Source organism: Pongo abelii, chromosome 1, assembly GCF_028885655.2.
Source record: "Pongo abelii isolate AG06213 chromosome 1, NHGRI_mPonAbe1-v2.0_pri, whole genome shotgun sequence".
In the NCBI taxonomy this organism is placed as follows: Eukaryota; Metazoa; Chordata; class Mammalia; order Primates; family Hominidae; genus Pongo; species Pongo abelii.
Window position 1 is genome coordinate 12,402,346 of NC_071985.2, and position 17,599 is coordinate 12,419,944.

General features: G+C 38.4%; 1 protein-coding gene across 4 annotated transcripts in view; it reads right to left on the reverse strand.

Annotated features, from left to right (window-relative positions):
• The window catches only part of MTR (5-methyltetrahydrofolate-homocysteine methyltransferase), a 106,948-nt gene that overhangs the window by 75,765 nt on the left and 13,584 nt on the right, over positions 1 to 17,599 (reverse strand). For 3 of the 4 annotated variants that reach the window (XM_024232989.3, XM_054527936.2, NM_001372365.1), the window contains 6 exon segments: positions 15,916 to 16,008; positions 13,537 to 13,643; positions 10,691 to 10,750; positions 9,807 to 9,901; positions 2,098 to 2,198; positions 923 to 984 (listed from right to left, as the gene is read on the reverse strand). In XM_024232989.3, the coding sequence (XP_024088757.1) occupies positions 923 to 984; positions 2,098 to 2,198; positions 9,807 to 9,901; positions 10,691 to 10,750; positions 13,537 to 13,643; positions 15,916 to 16,008 (518 nt within the window). 4 annotated transcript variants of the gene reach the window in all.

Sequence of the window (17,599 nt, forward strand, 5' to 3'; positions counted from 1 at the left end):
CTGTCTCAAAAAAATAAACACAAAAAATAAAGTTCAGTGGGAGATTTGCCTATCTAATGATTTTTTTACCCATACGCTGAGCTGAATGAATAAGAGTTGGATAACACATTTTCAAATAACACAAAATAGAGTACTGATTTTTAAATTTACATTAATTTAAAAAATGTTTAAATAACAATTCAGTTCCTCTGTCACACTGGCCACAATTCAAGGACTCCAAAAACCATATGGTAGTGGCTACATATGGGACAGCATGAGTCTAGAGTTTAACCACAGGCTACTGAAAAAAGAACACCATAACTAAGAGACAAAGTCAAAGAGCTGAGAAGTCAAGAGTATTGGAAAGATTGTCTACAAAGATAATGAAATCATAAGAAGTCAGTCAGAAATAGCTTAAGAGAGAATGTCAGTGAAATAGAAGCTAAAAATTCAAGGAACAAGGGGAAAGAGACCTAGGGATTAGTAGCTAAGTGCAATAAGAAGCAGCAGTGGATAGTATGGTCTCATGACCTAGGATTAAACAATGGCCGGTGTATGACAGACAGAGAGAATGATGGAGGTGACAACGGGCGGCCAGGGGGACATCTACTCCACCCAGCAGTCTGAAGGGTGTGAGGGCAGAAAGCTACGATTTGGGAAGGCTGCAGGGGAAGCAACATCTCAGAGGAGAGCCAAGTCTCAATTAGTTTGGAGTGGACCTCAATGAGAATTTTCCAACAGCCACCAGTGCCAGTTGAGGATAAGGATGCTGACAGTTAGCCCTCCCCTGTGCCTCTAGTACCTTAATTTGGGGTAGCTAAACTTCTCTTTGTTATATGTACATCGGGATTTCTTCAGGGAAAATTCTCCTTCTAAATACTCTAAATCTAAAATTCAATCTTTCTGTCTCTCTTAAAAAGCCAGTGAAAGGGGGACCCCTGACCTTTAGGTGCTTGGCCATCATAGAAGGCGTTTCATCATAGTCACCAAAGGTGTTGGGAAGACCTGAGAAAGGATAATTTAACCATTATTGCAAATTGCCTTAACAAATATACATTGTATTTTTAAAGACTTTATGTTAATAACTATATAATTTTATATTTATATTAAATGGTGACTACTTGCAAAAACAAACACATAATATTCACACAGTAAACAAAGAGATATCACACCCCCCAAAAAACTAAAAAAAAAATCAGAGGAAAATGAACTCCATTATTTCTTTTCCATTTGAAAGAAAAGATTCTATTCATTGTTAGGCAGAACAGAATACCCGCAACCCACCCCTTCCCATAAGGGAAATTCATTCATTCTTGTTACATAGTCGCTTGGGGGTGGGGGTGGAAGGAATACTACATAACTTTTGAACTAATGAGCAACTAACATGCCATTAAAAACAAACAAAAATCAACCAGTCTCCTTTCAAATAAATTTTCCCAAGTAAGACTTTAGCTTATAACAATCCAGTTTCTTGTTTTATTTATTATCTGCTTCCAGTTGTCTTACTCCTGGTGGGAAATAAAATTTATTGTGCATTAAAATGACATATTTGGAGAAAAGAGGCTGGAAAATGACTTTTTGCTCTAAGTAGCTAAGCAGTGCTCAAATACATTCACAGGGAAATCTGGTTAACCCTGAAAAAATTACCAATATTTAATGGGACAGTTTGAGAACTGTCTACAAATATCTTCAAAACATTTCCATATAATGAACTGCAAGTCCAAGCTTTCAGAGAAGAAAAAGGTAACATCACACAAGATTCTTCTTTTGCTCTTCTACTAACAGAGTGGAACAGAGAAAGGGGTCTCTCTTCTCTTCTTTACACCCATCTTTCTGGTCATGTCCACAAGGCTTGTGCTGTCACCAAAGGCAAAGCTCTGGTCAGTTAGGTGACTAAGCTCATTTCCGGAAGTTCTGTACTATTCTGAAGCTTCAGGGTGAGCCGAACTTCCCTCAGGTCTACAGGGAAACACTGCATCCAGATACTCTTCACTTATTAAGTGTCAACTATACCAACATCTGCAAAACAAGATCTTTTATTCAAGATCTCTTACCTCATCTACGCCATGTCTTATGTTATTTTTATCTCCCCATGTGTGACCCCCTTGAAACACACACCTGCATTGGGATAACAGAGGACATAGGCTGTTGTACATTTTCCAATTATTTCAATAAAAGGTCTCATTTCAGCTGCACCCAAGGCACAATTTAATCCAATGCTAGAAAAACAGAAAAAACATATTAAAAGCATCATCTCTCATTCATATTTATGCATATAAGTTATATATAGAGACAATATATCTAAAACCCAGTGGATAATAAATCTCCTCATTCAAAGCACTTTTATTCAACTACCATCAAAGCCATCTCATTGAGGTCCCCCGCAGCACTAAATATTTTTGCCAATGTCTCCATCTTCAGATAATCTTACAGCTGAAAGACGCTGCCTATGGATGGACTCCTTAAATCAGTTCACATGGTATTCTGTGGTACAGAAATGTCAGCAAACTAACACTGCTTAAAAAAAAAAAAAAAAAAAAAAAAAGATCTGACCTGAAAGCAAAATTTAAAAGAAGGGAAAAGGAAATATCTTGGAGGCAGAAGGAACATAGAATGGTGGAAAGAAGCCACTCTTAAAGTCCAGGAGACCAGACCAGGATTTATGCCCTACCCCACAGGCAGAGTCCCGGCTATCCTACAAGGTTGTCAGTGGGTGGTGGGTCTGAGGTCTTCCAGAGTTTATGAACCAACTATGAAGCTACTAGACTATGTGATCTCTAACGTTTTCACATTTTACTTTTTTCCTTTTACTGTGATTCCTAAGTGCAATGTGGCATCCTAGACTGGATCCTTGAATAGAAAACAGATTATCAGTGGAAAACCCTTGAAATCTGAATAAAGTCTGGAGTTTAGTTAATATAGGTTAAATATCCCTAATCTGAAAACTGGAAATCCAAAATACTTCAAAATATGAAACTTTTTGAGAACTGACATGACCCACAAAAGAAATGTTCATTGGACCATATCAGATTTCAAATTAAGGATGCTAAACTATAAGTATAGTGCAAATATTCCAGAATTCGAAAAACTCTGCAATCCAAAAACACTTCTGGTCCCAAGCATTTCAGATAAGGGATACTCAACCTATAGTAATATACTCTTAGTTTTTACAAAAGTACCGTAGTCATGCATTATGTTAACATGAAAACTAGAAGAATATACAGAAATTCTCTGCACTATCTTTGCAACTTTTCTGTAAATCTGGAATGATTCCAAAATTAAGTTTATTTAACAAACATCCAGTACTCATTCATTAAAAAAATTCAGCAAACTAGGAATAGGGGGAAATTTCTTTGACTTGATAAAGAGTATTTACAAAAAACTTCCAGCTAATATCATGCTTAATCATGTGAAACTAGATGCTTCCCTGCTAAGATGAGGAACAAGGCAAGGATATCCACTCTCATCTCTTATTCAATATTGTATTTGAAGTCCCTATGCAATAAGAAAAGATAGAAAGTAAAAGGTACACATACGGATTGGAAAGGAAGAAATAAAACTGTCTTTGTTCACAAATGACATGATTGTTTATGTAGAAAATCCCAAAGAATCACTAAAAACTCCTTGAACTAACAAGCAATTATACCAAGGTTTCAAAATACAAGGTAACTACACAAAACTCAATTGTTGACTTATATACCAGATATGGGCAATCAAAATTTGAAATTAAAAACACAGACCAGGCACAGTGGCTCATGCCTGTAATCTCAGCATTTCGGGAAGCCAAGGCAGGTGGATCACCTGAGCCCAGGAGTTTGAGACCAGCCTGGGCAACATAGCAAAACCCCACCTCTGCAAAAAACAAAAAAATTAACCAGGCAAGATGGCGCACACCTGTAGTCCCAGCTACTTAGGAGGCTGAGGCAGAAGGATCAATTAAGCCTAGGAGGTTGAGGCTGCAGTGAGCCATGATCGTACCATAGCACTCCAGCCTGAATGACACAGCAAGACCCTGCCTCAAAAAAAAAAAAAAACCCCACAAAACCATTTACACTAGCACCAAAACAAATGAAATATTTGGATCTATATGAAAAAAAAACTATAAAATTCCGATTTAAGACATCAAAGTGGATCTAAATAAATGAAAACATATTTCAAGTTTATGAAGAGGAAGACAATATTGTTAAGATATCGATTCTCACACTTGATCTATATTCAACAGAATCCCAATGAAAATCCCAGCAGTTATTTTGTGAATATCAACAAACTGATTCTAAAGTTTATATGGCAAGACAAAAGACCCAGAATAGCCAACACAATAATGAGAGAAAAAACAAAAGTTGAAGGACTGACCTACCCAACTCCAAGACTTACTAAAAAGCTAAAGCAATCAAGACGATGTGGAATTGGTGAAAGAAGAGACAAATAGATTAATGGAACAGAATAGAGTCCAGAAATAGAACCACACAAATACATTCAACTAATCTTTGACAGAAACACAGGCAATCCAATGGAGAACGGATATTCTTTCCAACAAATGGTGCTGGAACAACTGGGCATCTGCATTTGAAAAAGTTAATTTAGATACAGATATTACATCTTTCACAAAAACTAACTCAAAATGGAACAAAGACCTATATATAAATTGCAAAACGATTAAAATTTTGTAAATAACACAGAAAAAATTTAGATGATCGTGGGTTTGGCAATGAGTTTTTAGGTAAAACACCAAAGGCAGGGTCCATGAAAAAAAAAAAACTGGTAACTAGAACTTCACTAAGATTTAAAACTGTTCATCAAAAGAGAGTATTAAGAACATGAGAAGACAAACCACAGGCTGGGAGAAACTATTTGCAAAACACATTATCTGATAAAGGATTTGCTATAGTTTGGATGTGGTTTGTCCATGCCAAAATTCATGTTGAAATTTAAATGCCAATGAAACAGCGTTAGAAGGTGGGGCCTTTACAGATGATCAGATCATTAAGATAGATTACTGTCTTTCTCCAAAGACTGGGTTAGTTCCCTGGAGACTGAATTAGTTCTCAAGGGAATAAATTAGTTCTTTCAAGAACGGGTTGTTATGAAGCAAGCCAGTCTCTTCTTGTCCCCTCTCTTTCACACATGCTAACATGCCCTTTCACTTTTCTGCCATGCCACGAAGCAGCACAAGGCCCTTGCCAGATGTGGCCACTCAATCTTAAAGTTCCCAGCCTCCAGAATTGTGAGCTAAATAAATCTCTTTTCTTTATAAATTACCATCTCAGGTATTCTATTATAGCAATAGAAAGTAGAATATGACAGACTTGTATCCAAAACATACAAAGAATTCTTAAAATTCAACAACAAATGCAATTTTAAAAACTGTCTAAAGGGCTGACCAGACCCCTCACCAAAGAAGATATACAGATAGCAAGTAAGCATATGAAAAGATGCTCAAAATTATCATATGTTTTTAAGGAATTGTGAATAAAACAAGATACCACTATACACCTATTAGGATGGCTAAAATCTGAAACTGACACCACCAAATAAATGCTGGGAAGGATGCAGAACAACAGGAACTCTCCTTCACTGCTGGTAGGAATGCAAAATGGAACAGCAGCTTTGGAGGATAGTTTGGCAGTTTCTCACAAGATACACAGTCTTACCATAAGATCCAGCAATCCCCTCCTTGTTATTTACCCAAATGAATTGAAAACTTATGTCTACACAAAAACCTGCCATGAATGTTTATGGGAGCTTGTTTTTGTTTTTTTTTTTGTTTTGTTTTTTGTTTTTTTTTTAAGAAACTGATGCTTATTTTCCATCAGCCTTATTTCCATGTTGCTTAACAGCCCAGGTAAGAACAGCTTAAGACCATTCAGTGGTTGCTGCTACTTATTCAGTGGCCTGAGCGGTGGGAGCTGCAGACCAGTCTTCCGTGGCAGGCTGAGTGCTCCAGTCTTCAGTTGGGAACTGCTGAATAGGCACAGAGGGCACCTGCATGCCTCAGACCAATCTGCAACCTCAGGCTGAGTAGCAGTGAACTCGGGAGCTGGAGCAGTCCATTCACCCTGAAACTCCTCCTTGGTCACAGCCTTTTCAGTAGCAGCCTGCTCTTCTTTTTCAATCTCTTCAGGATATCTGTACAAGCAGAGATCAGGCATGACCTCCTGCAAGTGTCCACAGGAAATGGTGCCACGCATGTGCAGAACTTCCCAGGCCAGCATCCACCACATCAAACCCACCAAGTGAGCTCCCTTGTTGCATGCAATGGCAATGTCCACATAGCGCAGAGGAGAATCTGTGTTACACAGAGCAATGGGAGGCAGGTTAACATAAAGATGCCTCCATGAGAGGCTGCTGGTCAGCCCTCGAGTCAGTAACCACAAGAAGCCGTGGCTCCCAGAAGGCTGCCTAGATCTGGTTAGTGAAGGTTCCAGAAGTGAAGCGGCCAGCAACTGGAGTGGCTCCAGTGGCAGCAGCAAACTTCAGCATGGCCCTCTGGCCAGTATTCCTGGAGGATATGACACTAACATCAGCAGGGTTTTTAATGGCAACAATGGCACGAGCCGCCAGCTGTAGCTTCTCTCAGGTCCTCTTCAGATTTATGATGTAGATCCCATCATTTTTCGTTTTATAGATGTACTGCTTCATTTGGAAGTCAAGATTGGTGCCACCTAAATGGGTTCCTGCTGCAAGGAACTTAAGGACATCCTCCTCTTTCATTTGCAGGACATCAGGGGCTCTGGACATTGTGAAAGTTTCCCTTTAAGTTACATGGGAATCCAGAACAACGCCGGATGGACCCCTCTGTGAGTAGCATGGAAAGGCCATGGGAGATTTATTCGTAATTGCTACAATTTCGAAGCAACCAAGATGGTCTTCAATACATCAATGGAAAAAAACCCGTAGTACATCTTCGCAACTGAATATTATTTAGTGTTAAAAAGAAATAAGCTATCAAGCCTACAAAGACATGAAGAACCTTAAATGAAGATCACTAAGTGAAAGAAGCCAATGTGAAAAGGCTACATACTATGTGGTCTCAACTATATTCCATTCTGGAAACAGCAAAACTATAGAGACAGTGAGAGGATTTGTTGCCAGCGGGCCAGGAGAAAGAATAAATAAGTGGAGCACAAGGGATTTTTGGGGCAATGAAACTACTCTGTATGACACTGTAATGGATATATGTTACTCATGATATATTTGTCAAAACCCACAGAATATACAAAACCAAGAATGAACCCTAAGGTAAGCTACAGACTTTAGTTAATAATAATGTATTGATATTGGTTCATATTGTAATAGGTGTACCACATAAATGCAAGCTATTAAGAGAATTTTCAGACTCCATCTCAAAAGAAAAAAAGAAAAGAAAACTGTGTCTCCTGTTTTCAAAACCTAGCTCAAATGTCACCTTCTTTACAAGCTGTCTCTAAATCCCACAAGAATTCCATTACTCCTATGTATTGCCAGATTTTTATTCATAGTTCTGTATAGCACTGTGTATTTCATATTTTAATTTACTTATGCATTTCTCCTAGTGTGGACTATTCCACATTGGACTGTATTCCAGGGCACATAGTAGTATTTCAATAAATATTTGATGAATTACCAGTAATATAAAAGCTCTATCCCACTGTTCTATAGTTTGTGATAATCACAAGTCAGTAAGCAAAAGTTTCCTACATATATGTAAGAATATGTATCCTTTTCACATATTATTTGCTGCCTTCTATCTGCCCCTACAGTCTGTAAGATTCATAATGAAATAGCAAATACATTCTCTCTGTGAATGGACTGTAGTTGAAGTCATAGAAAGGATTATTTTTAAAAATTTTTAATTAACCACTGAGTGGATCAAAAGTCAGAATTAACTGAATGTTTGCTTAAGAAATAAAAACATAAATTATTCAGACCTCGATAAAACCTCATCTCGGGGCTCCTGGAGGTGAGGCAGTGGCAGGAAGAATGTCCTCTAAGGGGCCCTTGAGAACTGTCGGCAAACTGAAGACTCCAGTGACACCCAGGACAACACAGAGGTTTTACCTAATCGCTAGGAAAGACTATATCATTATTATTAAGATCTTGCATTGGTGTGTTACACCTATTAGAATGTGAATCAACAGCAATACATGATTAATAACTAAAGTCTATAGTTCACATCAAGGTTCATTCTTGGTTTTGTATATTCTGTGGGTTTTGACAAATACATCATGAGTAACACATATCCATTACAGTGTCATTTACTTAACCACATAACAAATTCAGACTTAGCAAAGGGGCGGGAAAAGAGACAGCGAAGGGAGGAATGCTCCAAATACTCACGGATAGGCACAAAAATTTAAAAAAACTAGATAAAGTTTGTCTTCAGAGACCTCTACATTTCCTACCCTCAATTTTTTGGTTAAACGTTTGTTACATCCCTACTCTGTGCCAAGAATTCCACTAAACACTAGAGAAATAAAGATGAAGAGACTGCTCAGGAAAAACTCATGAGCTGTGAAGGAGGTCATCACAACCCAGTTCAAGACAATGATTTTCTTAGTTGTCAGGCCCAATCAAATGTCAAATGTCTATTAATGCACTTTAATAGCACCTTTTAAGAAATCACAATATGACATTAAGTCAACTGTAAGATGCACTCTGTAATTATAAACATTTAAGTGTGAAAAAAAAGAACATAATTGATAAAATGTGATCTAACACAGTGGTTAAAAGCATGTTCCTGTCCCCAGATCCTCTATTTACTTCACCTTGGGTGAGTTAACAACCTCTGAGTCTCAGTACCCTTCTTGTTAAAATGGGGACATTAATACCAGTACCCACCCTCAAGGTGTTATTGCCAGAATTAAAGAAATCACATAAAGCACTTAGAACAGAGCCTGGCACACAGCAAACTCTCAACAAATATCTATTATTCTTACTTTTTATGGCAAAGGCTAAAATAAAAGTAAACGAAGAATATCGACCTGGGCTAGTGAGAGAGGGAATGTTCTCTGGAGGGAAGATGCTTGAGATGAGTCTTAAAGGCTAAGAAGTCAGCAGAGTGAAGAGGTATGGAGGAGGGAAAGGAGGGAAAGGGGGAAGGGGACCAGCATAGCTTCCAGGCAGGAGGAATAGAAGAAAAAAGCCCAGAAGTAAAAAAAAGTCCAGGCAACAAACAGTATATATACTCAGATACTCTTCCATGTCACTCAAAGTACACAATTTAAAACATTTGGATATGAAAAATAAAACATAAATATGGAGATATTTTTAAATAGATTGTAAAAGTCATGTTAATTTAATTCTTTAGAGACAGAGTCCTGCTATGTTGGCCAAGCTGAAATACAGTGGTTATTAACAAGCTATCATAGTATACCAGAGCCTCCAACACCTGGCCTTAAGAGATCCTCTCCTGCTTCCACCTCCCAAGTAGCTAAGACTACAGGCACACACCACCATGCTAACTGCTATGTTCACTTTACAGATAAAAACCTGAGCTTTAGAATTCCCACCTTATTCCATGACAGATTGCTTCTGGTTGCCTCATAAATAGGGAGTGGCACTGCCCTAAAATTCGCAAAGCACTGCAAACTACAAGGTGCATGCCTACAGACAAACAGGCAACCATTTGGAAGTATGAGAACTCTCCCAGTCCCTCAAATTGACCCATTTAGGCAGCGATCTTCTGAATCCTTTAGTGAAAAGTCTGAAAGTACTTAAAGGAAAGTCAGTATAGCAGAAGTGGTACAGTGAAAATACGTGGAAGCAATCCCCTCCCAGGTCACATTCCACAGCCATCAGAAAAGATTCCCCAAAAAAGAAAAGAAGTTACAGAAAGATGGATCACTCACCAGAGTGGTTCTCCATGAGACACGCTGATGACAAATCCTTCTCCTGTCTGTCCAGAAAGAGTCCGCCCACTTTTATCAACAATCGTCCCTGAAATCTGAATTGACAAAGTAAACAAAGTCAACAATACAGACTCAAGTTAAGAATATAGATAGAAAGACAAAATAAAATGAAACGCTGAGTTCCTTTGCTCTTTTACAAGGAAAAGAAATGTGGAACTCAAATTCAAAGGGAGCACTTTCTATAACAGTCAGAACAGACATATGCCAAGAGACTAGGGGAAGAGGCAGGAAGCCACAGAAACAAGACAACGCAAAGTCACTGAGGCAAAAGCAATGACCAAAACAACTATGGAATTCACACATCCAGTCCCATTAGAGGCAGCTTTCCCAGAGATAACGTCAAGCTATCCTGGTCTCCTGCTGTTAAACACTGGATTTATCTAACACCTTTGTTTTGATTCAATTTGCTCCTCACCAAGCAATTTCAGGACTCGCAGAGAGGTCTGCCTACTGAATTAGTAAATTGGCACTCTGGTGTCTCAGGTGTTGGGTATGTGGCCATCAGCATGCAAGTCCATCCCTCCTTGGGCCCTAATGAGACTGAGCCTTGAAGCCTTTGGCTTCAAGGAACAATACAGTGGGCTTCTTTTGAACAGCTTGCCTTCCATCAGCTACTTCTAGATTCATTTTCCTTGCCTCTCCAGTTATAAGACTGTTATTGGCCCAGAAGCGGTGGGAGGGAAGTGAACAATGGAAGTTAAAGTAGGTGAGTTCTAAAAGATACTATTAATAGTTCTACTATGCAAGGGGGGCAGAAAAACATGCTCAAAAGGAAAATTATTAATAAAAGACAGAATGTATTGTGCAAACACTTTAGAACTTACAAAGATAGGCCGGGGAGCATATTTCTCCTCAAAAAGGTTTTGGAGTGCAAACAAGGCTGCCTGTCAGGGAAAAAAGAAAGAACGTCTTTATTTCTGAGACTGTGTCCAAGATTAGTCTAACTTCCTGATAAGAATGCACCCTTTTCTAAGATCTCTTCAGATAAGATATACATCAAGCTCTCTGGGAAGAAGTGTCCTCCTTATAAGGCACAACCCCAGCACCCCTTTCTCAAGTGTAATACTGTGCATATTAAAACAAAACAAAAGCTGACTGAAAGTTCACCTAGGAACTAGTATTTCCTCTGAGGAGGAGCTCAAGGGGTATTCTTTCTTCCTTTCCTCAATAAAAATTAAAAATAAATAAATAACACTCAGGAGGCTGAGACAGGACGACTGCCTGAGCCTAGAAGTTTAAGGTTGCAGTTGAGCTGTGATTATGCCACTGCACTCCAGTCCAGATGACAGAACAAGACTCTGTCTCAAAAATAAATAAATAAGAATGTCCCTGCCTTTCACATCCTTTCATACACATGGTAGGTATATGAACCAACAGTATCCATCATTGCGAAAAACAGCATGAGCTTAGATTAGGTAGTAAAGGTACAAATCCTATGTTATTCTGTGCTGTTCAGTCCACATTTTAAGTTCCAGATAACGGATCTTCTCTTTTTATCATTATATTCCTTGATTCTAATACATGCATGTTTTCACAATTAATTCTCTGAAATCAGAATGCAACCTGGAATTAATGTGTATCTTTCCTGTGACGGTAGGTTTTTTTCATGGAAAGTTACCAAATCAATAATATCAGAATTTCCTCTTTAGAACCAGACAAACTGATCCTAAAGATCTTATGGAAAACAAACATATAAGAATAGCCATGGAAGTTCTGGAAAAGGGGGTGGGACTCAACGAAAGAAAAAATCTAAGCCTACCAATTACTCAGACATATTCTAATGTTATGGTAAATGGTACAGTAGTGTCATATCAGCAGACAGATTACTAGAAAACACTAGATCCAAATGCACTCCAGAATTTTGGATGATTAAGGATAATGGTCCACATCATTCCTATCACTGTGAAATAACAGAATGTTTAATAGATGGTGGTAGGAAAACTAAACTTTAAAGGAAAAAAGTTAGCTCTCGATCCTATTTCTCACTCCAAAATAAATACCAGATGCACCGTGAGGGACATTAGTTCCATATAATCAGAATGTATGCCACACATTTGAAAACTCAGAAACTCAACAAAACCTATCCTTAATGCTTAACCCTCATGTTAATCCCTTTTATTTCTCATCTGAACAATACTGTGACTCTTTTCAAATGTATGTATGAATCTCATTTCAGATACAGTCCTTATCTTGTTTGTTACTGCTCTCATTTTCAAAATGTATATCTGAATTCCTTTTCAAATTATAATTTGTTTACTGCAGATTCACAAAACAATTTCTAAAAAGATACATAAAAAAGAACCCAATGAAAGTGATATGTTAAGAAAGAGGTAGGGTGGTCATCTAGCTTCTGGCTGGTAGTGGCTCTCTATGTTCTTCCTGCTTGCAAGTATTTTAGAAAATGATTTTTTTGAAAAGTTAAAAAATTCTGGACTTGTGGTCTGATTCCCACAACAATTAAACATTTAATGAAACTGTAAAGTACTAGGGAGGAAAAGGCCATTTTTCCATTTTTTTCTTCTCTTCAACTGAGGAGTGGCTCTGTAAGTATAGTCTCCCCTCCACAACAAAAAAAATAGAATCTGTAAATTCAACCATACAACATTTAGGAAAAATCCTCCTACACCATTAAAACGCACAAACAAACTAACAATACCACAACACTACCACCATATATACAATACCACAACATCACCACCATAAAGAAAGTCAAATGTCAAACAAACTGGAGCACAGGAGCTGCTACTCATTACTGAGAGGGGCCTGATTTCCTCTGTAAAGAACTCAATTTTAAAAAGCCAAAGTCCAATAGAAAAAAAGGACAGAAGACATAAATCATAGAAAATGAAATATAAATGGCTCTAAAACTGAAGAAAGATGCTCAATTACATTAGTAGTAAGAAAAATACAAATTAAAACTACAGTGAGGTACCACCTGTCAAACTGGAAAAGGTCAAATAGTTTAATAATACACAGTGCTAGTGAGGGTGTCGTGAAACCAGCACTATTGTACATTGCTTGCTGAAGGCAATATAAATGAGTCCAGTCTCAAACGAGGGTAATTTGACACTAAAGATAAAAATTAACAATGCACATACCTTTTGATTCAGCAATTTTACTTGTAGAAATGTATCCTACAGATACACTGTGTAAAAACATATGTATAAGGATATTTGCTTCTCTCTCCATATACTTATGTGCCTTTGCATGTAGGTACGGAACACAAACACACACATACACACATGCTTATATCTGTATCGCATCTGTCAGGACCCCCAAACTGGTAATAGTAGTTGTCTCTGGAAAAGGAGCTGGATAACTAGAGACTAGGAAAGGAAGGATACTCACTTTTCACTCTGTATATTTATGTATCTTTCGAATTTAGAACCAGCAGCATGTATTTATTACTTCGGGATATATGCATTTATACTAGCTATATATGAAAATATTTATTTTCATAATTAGAAAAAAGTTATTTTAAAAGCTTCAAAAGCAGGTTTAAGTTTTTCTTATTGTACTGGCCTCAGTTAAAAATACTCAAGAATAAAATAGAGCCAATACGGGTAATTTATTTAACTTTGATAATGGCTAATATTAAATTCTCCCTACATTAGGGGACTCACCCACAGCCCTCACCCCAGCCCTGTCTGTTTTTTCTCCCTTAACTCACCTTGGCATTGGCAGTATCAAAAATAGTTTCAATGAGTAAGATATCAACCCCACCATCCAGAAGTCCTTTGGCCTGCTCTTGGTATGCTTCAACAAGCTCATCAAATGCTGCAAAAAATAAATCACACCCAGCACATCAGTCATCAATATCTTCTGAATGGCCCTAGGGTATCTCGAGTGTAGGTGTGGCACCTGTGAACTATTGCTGGTTTACAATGCATAGTTTAAGAACAAGATCTTTTGTAAGAAACCAAATAAAGAAAGGTGGCAGGGACAGAAGGTAAACAAGTAAGCCGAAGGCAGCTGTTCCTTAACACCTGCCACACAACTTCCACTTCCCATGTATGAGCTGAGGAGTGAGACGGAAGGTGTATGAATTTCTTGAACATGTACCCCTATTCAACATCTCTGAACACATCATTCTTTCCATAGCTCATTTCAATCAACCGGTTAAGAGATGGCTGTGAGAAACATGCCACACTGATGTGGAGAGGTCACAGGTTGAGTAGAAGTCACTCTCTGTGATAAAGGGCTGCAAGCCCACAGATTTTGTCTCTGCTCTTACACCAACTCTGTCAGAGAAGAAACCTGTCTGGTGGGCAATTTCAGTCTCAAACAAAAAGTGTTCAATCACTCCTAGGTAAAATTTTTGTTAGAAATGTCTTGGGTTGGCCCAGTGCAGTGGCTCACGCCAGCACTGTGGGGGCCTGGGGCGAGCAGATCACTTGAGGTCAGGAGTTCAAGACCAGCCTGGTCAACACGGTGAAACCCCAACTCTACTTTAAAAATATAAAAATTAGCCAGGCGTGATGGCACACGCCTGCAGCCCCAGCTACTGGGGAGAGTGAGGCAGGATAATCGCTTGAATCCAGGAGGTGGAGGCTGCAGTAAGCCAAGATCGCGCCACTGCACTCCAGCCTAGGCGACAAAGTGAGACACTGTCTCAAAAAAAAAAAAAAAGAAAAGAAATGTCTTGGGTTATCTATTTCCACATGAGAGATCATCTCTCTCCCCATTTTATCTCCCAACCAAAAAAGAAAAAAACGCTCAGATATCCAATAGAGAAGCCTATACAACAAAGTCCTCTTGTAACATCGTTGACAGGTTCTCAGAAATTGCAACTTTGACTGAGACAATATGTAACAAAACCAGTATTTTCTTTCTAATCAACATTATAATGAAATTCTGTTGAAGGAAATGACATTATTTGAGGGCCTGCTATGCATCATTTTGCTTAAAGATGCAGTTTTCAAGAACCTGCCAATGACGTTAAGTGAAGACTTACTGTACTTCACCTTGTACAGCCCAAGAGCAAGGAGAAGTTAGCTCCCCACTGGCAGGTCTAGACCAAAGAGAGTATCAACAACACATAAGCCTGGTATGAACAACTCCTGGTGAAAAAGTGTGGTATCACAACACACAAAGTTCCATAAATCAAAAACTATACTTGCTTGATCTCATCATCTCCACCCACTGCACTACCAGACATGGTATCATGACTACTCAGCTCTGATATTTTAATGCTTTTTGTTTTCTATAGTCTTGATGCTTAGAAATTGACCTAGATACTTGGATGTTTTGTCAGATCTCAATATAAGTATGTTTATATATGGTAGTTTATAACATGTATAATGCTAACATGTTGATATGGTTTGGCTGTGTCCCCACCCAAATCTCGTCTTGAATTCCCATGTGTTGTGAGAGGGACCTGGTGGGAGGTAATCGAATCATGGGGGCAGGTCTTTCCTGTGCTGTTCTTGTAAGAGTGAATAAGTCTCACGAGATCTGATGGTTATATGAGGGGGAGTTTCCCTGTACAAGCTTTCTCTTTGCCTGCTGCCATCTGTGTAAGACGCGACTTGCTCCTCCTTGCCTTCTGCCATGATTGTGAGGCTTCCCAGCCACATGGAACTGTAAGTCCATTAAACCTCTCTTTCTTCTGTAAATTGTCCAGTCCTGTATGTCTTTATCAGCAGTGTGAAAATGGACTAATACAGATGTCTAGATAGTTTGGACTGCCTTCTGATAAATGAGGATATTGTGTGCTATTTTATAATAGACCACAAACCTAGTATCCAAATTTGTTCAACTTCTGAGTTTACAGCTTTATTTTAGTTGGTTTCATTTCCACAGCTGACAAAACAGCATTAACACACCACCATATGTATTTGAAAGCAAGTTCAAATAATAATAATCATCATAGCTAACTTTCTATTTAGATGTCTACTATATTCCAGGCACTGCTGTACACCTTTTACATGGATTAAATCATAGTAACTCTAAGGTAGATCCTGTTATTGGTTCCATTTTATAGATTTATAGCTTACTGAAGCACACAGTACTTGCCCAAGATCAATGATTACATATGGTAAATACTCACTGATGTTCCTATAATCCGGTCTTTCCACAGATGGGGACACAGAGAGTGTCTTATTAGTCGGACCCAGAGCCCCTGCCACAAACCTCTTAATTCCTTTGGGAAAAGAAAAACAAGTGTGAAATCTCTAAGTGGCTGAACATTTTTTGTTGTGAATGAATAGCCAATAAGATTTTTTTCTGGAACACAGGTCTATAATCTTTTGTCCACAACTCTGAAATCCAAAAAGCTCTAAAAGCCCAAACTTTTTTCTCAGTTTGACAATAAAACTTGACCTCTCCTAAACCAACAAGAGACTATTTATAGTCTTTATCCAACTTAGATGATCCATAGATTCTGCTTACATATATTTGATCATGGGGCTGCCCCAGATCCCACTAAGGAAATTATGCCATATAGAAGATATGCACATATTATCACGAAACCAGTCCCCAAAACTCTCAATTTTCACACAACTAACTAAAACATTTCAGTAAGTACATCCTTTTCTATCACCACAGCTGTGTTTGGACAAATTCCCTCTCTTCCTATTTTTATGAAGCCCTGAAGGTTTTGAACTTAATGTAAGTTCTGCAAAATCACCTTACAGTAGCATTTAACTTGAAATGCTCTCTAGTACCATACTGCAGGCCCTTCACTAGGAGGAAATACTAAATCAGGATTAACAATTATAAAGCCTGAAATTGAAGTATGAAGCAGAGCAAATCTTTCTTTAATAACTTTTCCTCCGGCCTGAAGTCCAGGTGCTTCTAAAAACAGTGTGGCAAGTTGTGTTCATTCCCAAAGAAGCCAGGGTCGTACTGCTCATTACCTTTGATGACTTTAGCCACTCAATAACCTGGGCTATGCTTTGTAATTTAACTGGAGAGGACTATCAGCTAATTGATAAACCAGCTTTTGAACAGGTTACAGGCCCAAATATTCTTTTGCATCCCCAAAGCTAACCAATGACGTGGGTATAAGAAAAATGTCCTTATCTCTCCCTGCTTTAGCTGGTTCAGTGTCCTCTGACCTGTGACTCTGTTGGAGTAATAGTCTATGCATTTCCATGAATTTAAACATTATCTCTTAGAAACAGAGTTCCTGTAAACTGCTTTGGTCTTCATTAGTATGCTGAGTATAACTTCACAGCAATTCTGCTTTCTTGTTGGCAATAACTTCACGTTTCCAAATCTTAAGGGGCTCCATATATTTCTTATATTCCTTTCCCTCCCTCAAAGCCTCCTACCAGCTGGTGCCCAAGTGTTCTGATGGCATCCAGCCAGAAGGCTAGTTATTTCAGGAGCCACTTTTCAAGTCCCAGCAAGACTGAATCTAATGCCACACTTTTTTGTGTGCTTCACAGAGCCTTCAAGGATGTCAACAGTATAAAGGGAAAATGCTTTAAAGGCAATATCTCTACCTATATCAGCCAATCATGGGAATGAGGGTGGCTTAAAAAAAATGAGATCAAATATCCTAATAATAGCCAAGATCATCAAAACAGCCAGCTGTTACTTTTAATGACATGATGATGTGCTTCCAAAGAGACATAAATTATTTCAGCTCTAAATACACAAGGAAGTCAGGGGCCTAGCTACAAAGTCAGGCTAACCCAGGGTGAAAGAGCAAATTCTGAGCCCAAGGACCACAGGGTTGGCATCAATTCAAAGATGTTGAGTGCTTGATTATGAAACTGCAGAGAAGT